Below are 2181 nucleotides of genomic sequence, written 5' to 3'. Positions count from 1 at the left end.
GTTTGCCTACATCCATCACTTCCTTAGTAATAATTACATAATTGTAAAATGTAACGGAGCACACAAATCTGAAGTACGTAAACTGGACAATGGGACTAGACAAGGTTCTTCACTTTCGACGACCATGTTCAGCATTGCCACTTGTGACATCTTCGACTGTGTAACACCTCCCGCCATCTGTAATATGTTTGTCGACGATATATGCGTCTTGATTTCCGGCAAACAAATGAACCAAGTTCAATACACCCTTCAGAATACTCTGGACAACCTGTGTCTTGATTTCGGGCAAACAAATGAACCAAGTTCAACTCACCCTTCAGAATACTCTGGATAACTTTGACAATTGGTCTAAGAAAAATGGTTTAGATTTCTCTGCAAGCAAAACCGTTGCTATCAATTTTAACAGGAAAAGAAACCTACCCAATCCGCAACTAACATTCAAGAACACAGCCGTGCAATTCGAAGGAACAATGAAATGGTTAGGCATACATTTCGATAGAAAATTTGATTTTAAAAATCATATTGAAGCAATCAAAATCAAAGCTTTAAAAGCCATGAATGTTCTAAAGATCCTGTCACATCAAAGTTGGGGACTGAACAGGAAGCTGCTCCATAGACTTTATCAAGCTTATGTCCGACCTATCCTGGATTATGGAGCCATCGTGTACAGCGCCGCCAAACCTAACGTTTTGAAGAAGCTAGATCCGGTTCATAATACTGCTATCAGGACAATATCCGGAGCTTTCCGAACCTCTCCAATCAAAAGTCTCCTGGTTGATTGTGGTGAAATGCCCCTGGAAAACAGAAGAGAACTATTAATTATCAATCACGTTGTCAAACTTATGGATTCACCTCAGAAACCAACCTATAATCTAGTTTTTCAAAATATCCCTATTAATACCATTAAATATTCAAAACCAATGCCCCTCCGTTTACGAATTAAATACATTGAAAACTTTAACTTTGATACTTACAGATTAATACCCGCTGATCAGCACGAACCTCCGTGGTTACTTGCTCCTCCAGTTATCCAGTTCCTTACAACTCAACCGAAACAAGGCTTAATACAAGAAGAGTGCCTACAAAACTTCCGAGAATTTCAGCATCTAAACATGGATCATGTTATGTGCTATAGTGACGGATCAAAATCTGATGGAGCAACAGGCTGTGCCTTCATGATTGATAAGAAAATGCATAAAATAAAACTAAGCCCGATATGCACCTCCTACTCTGCCGAAATGATAGCTATTTACTTATGTATGAAAGAGATACAAAAATACGCTATAAATACTAATAATAATCACAGAAAATTTATCCTTTTTACAGATTCTAAGAGTTCCCTTCAAACTTATCAACGCCTCTTTCCTAACAGCACATTATGCTTAAACGTGAAAAACCTCCTGAGCGAATTAAAGCTAAAGTATGGATTAAGCATCAAATTAGTCTGGATCCCCGGCCACATGAATATAAGCGGAAACTGTGCAGTAGACCTTGCTGCTAAACAAGCCCAAACTTCACCAGATGCAGAAATTCTGAACGTCACTCATACCGATTTAAAGTCATTCTTCAAGAAAATCCCATCTGAAAAGTGGAAACTAACCTGGTCGTATGAGACATGTGACAATAAATTGAAAAATATCAAACAAGACACGAAGTATTGGGCCTCCTCAACTAGAAATATCCGCAAAGAGGAAGTTGTACTAACACGTCTTCGCATTGGGCATAGTCTTCTAACACACAAATTCTTACTTGATCGACAAGAACCACCAACGTGTAATAATTGCCAAGTACTGATTACAATCAAACACATACTCTGCGACTGTCCCTTATATCAAACCTTCAGAAGGAAAAATAACTTCACCGAGTTGACACTCTCTTCCTTGCTACGTGATGATTCTACCCAAATTGATAATGTCATGAGATTCCTAAGACAAACTAAATTATTTAAATTGATTTAGATAGGTAGTTAGTAGGTATCTGAACTTTGTTGTAATACCTATTTTAAGGATTTTATATTATTAGGCAATTTATTGTGAAAATAGATAGAACGTAGTTAGCTAGAGGAATAGGACTCTAATTGTTAACCTTCCTCTTTAAATAAAACACATTAAAAAAAAAAAAAAAAATCTAGCCACACTCAATTTGAAATGTCTTAAATTCTAAAAAAACTTTGAATTTTAT

At 36.7% G+C, this 2181-nt stretch overlaps 1 protein-coding gene across 1 annotated transcript; it reads left to right on the top strand.

Moving 5' to 3' along the window:
* Positions 1–16: 16 nt before the first annotated feature.
* On the top strand, positions 17–2126 carry LOC113472307. The gene is made up of 2 exons (XM_026831998.1): positions 17–202; positions 270–2126. The coding sequence occupies exons 1-2, from the start codon at positions 125–127 to the stop codon at positions 1956–1958; spliced, it is 1767 nt and encodes a 588-aa protein (XP_026687799.1). The 5' UTR covers positions 17–124; the 3' UTR covers positions 1959–2126.
* The last annotated feature ends 55 nt before the right edge of the window (positions 2127–2181 follow it).

This window comes from Diaphorina citri, unplaced genomic scaffold (assembly GCF_000475195.1).
Source record: "Diaphorina citri unplaced genomic scaffold, Diaci psyllid genome assembly version 1.1 scaffold4715, whole genome shotgun sequence".
NCBI classification, from domain to species: Eukaryota; Metazoa; Arthropoda; class Insecta; order Hemiptera; family Psyllidae; genus Diaphorina; species Diaphorina citri.
Note: the sequence above shows the minus strand (reverse complement) of the source record. Positions and strands in the feature narration are given on the sequence as shown.

Excerpts from the sequence above, each read along its gene's own strand:
- LOC113472307 (XM_026831998.1), top strand. The coding sequence starts at position 125 with ATGTTCAGCATTGCCACTTGTGACATCTTCGACTGTGTAACACCTCCC. Across the intron at positions 203-269 it reads ATATGTTTGTCGACGATATA|TGTGTCTTGATTTCGGGCAA; the intron begins TGCGTCTTGATT and ends CTCTGGACAACC.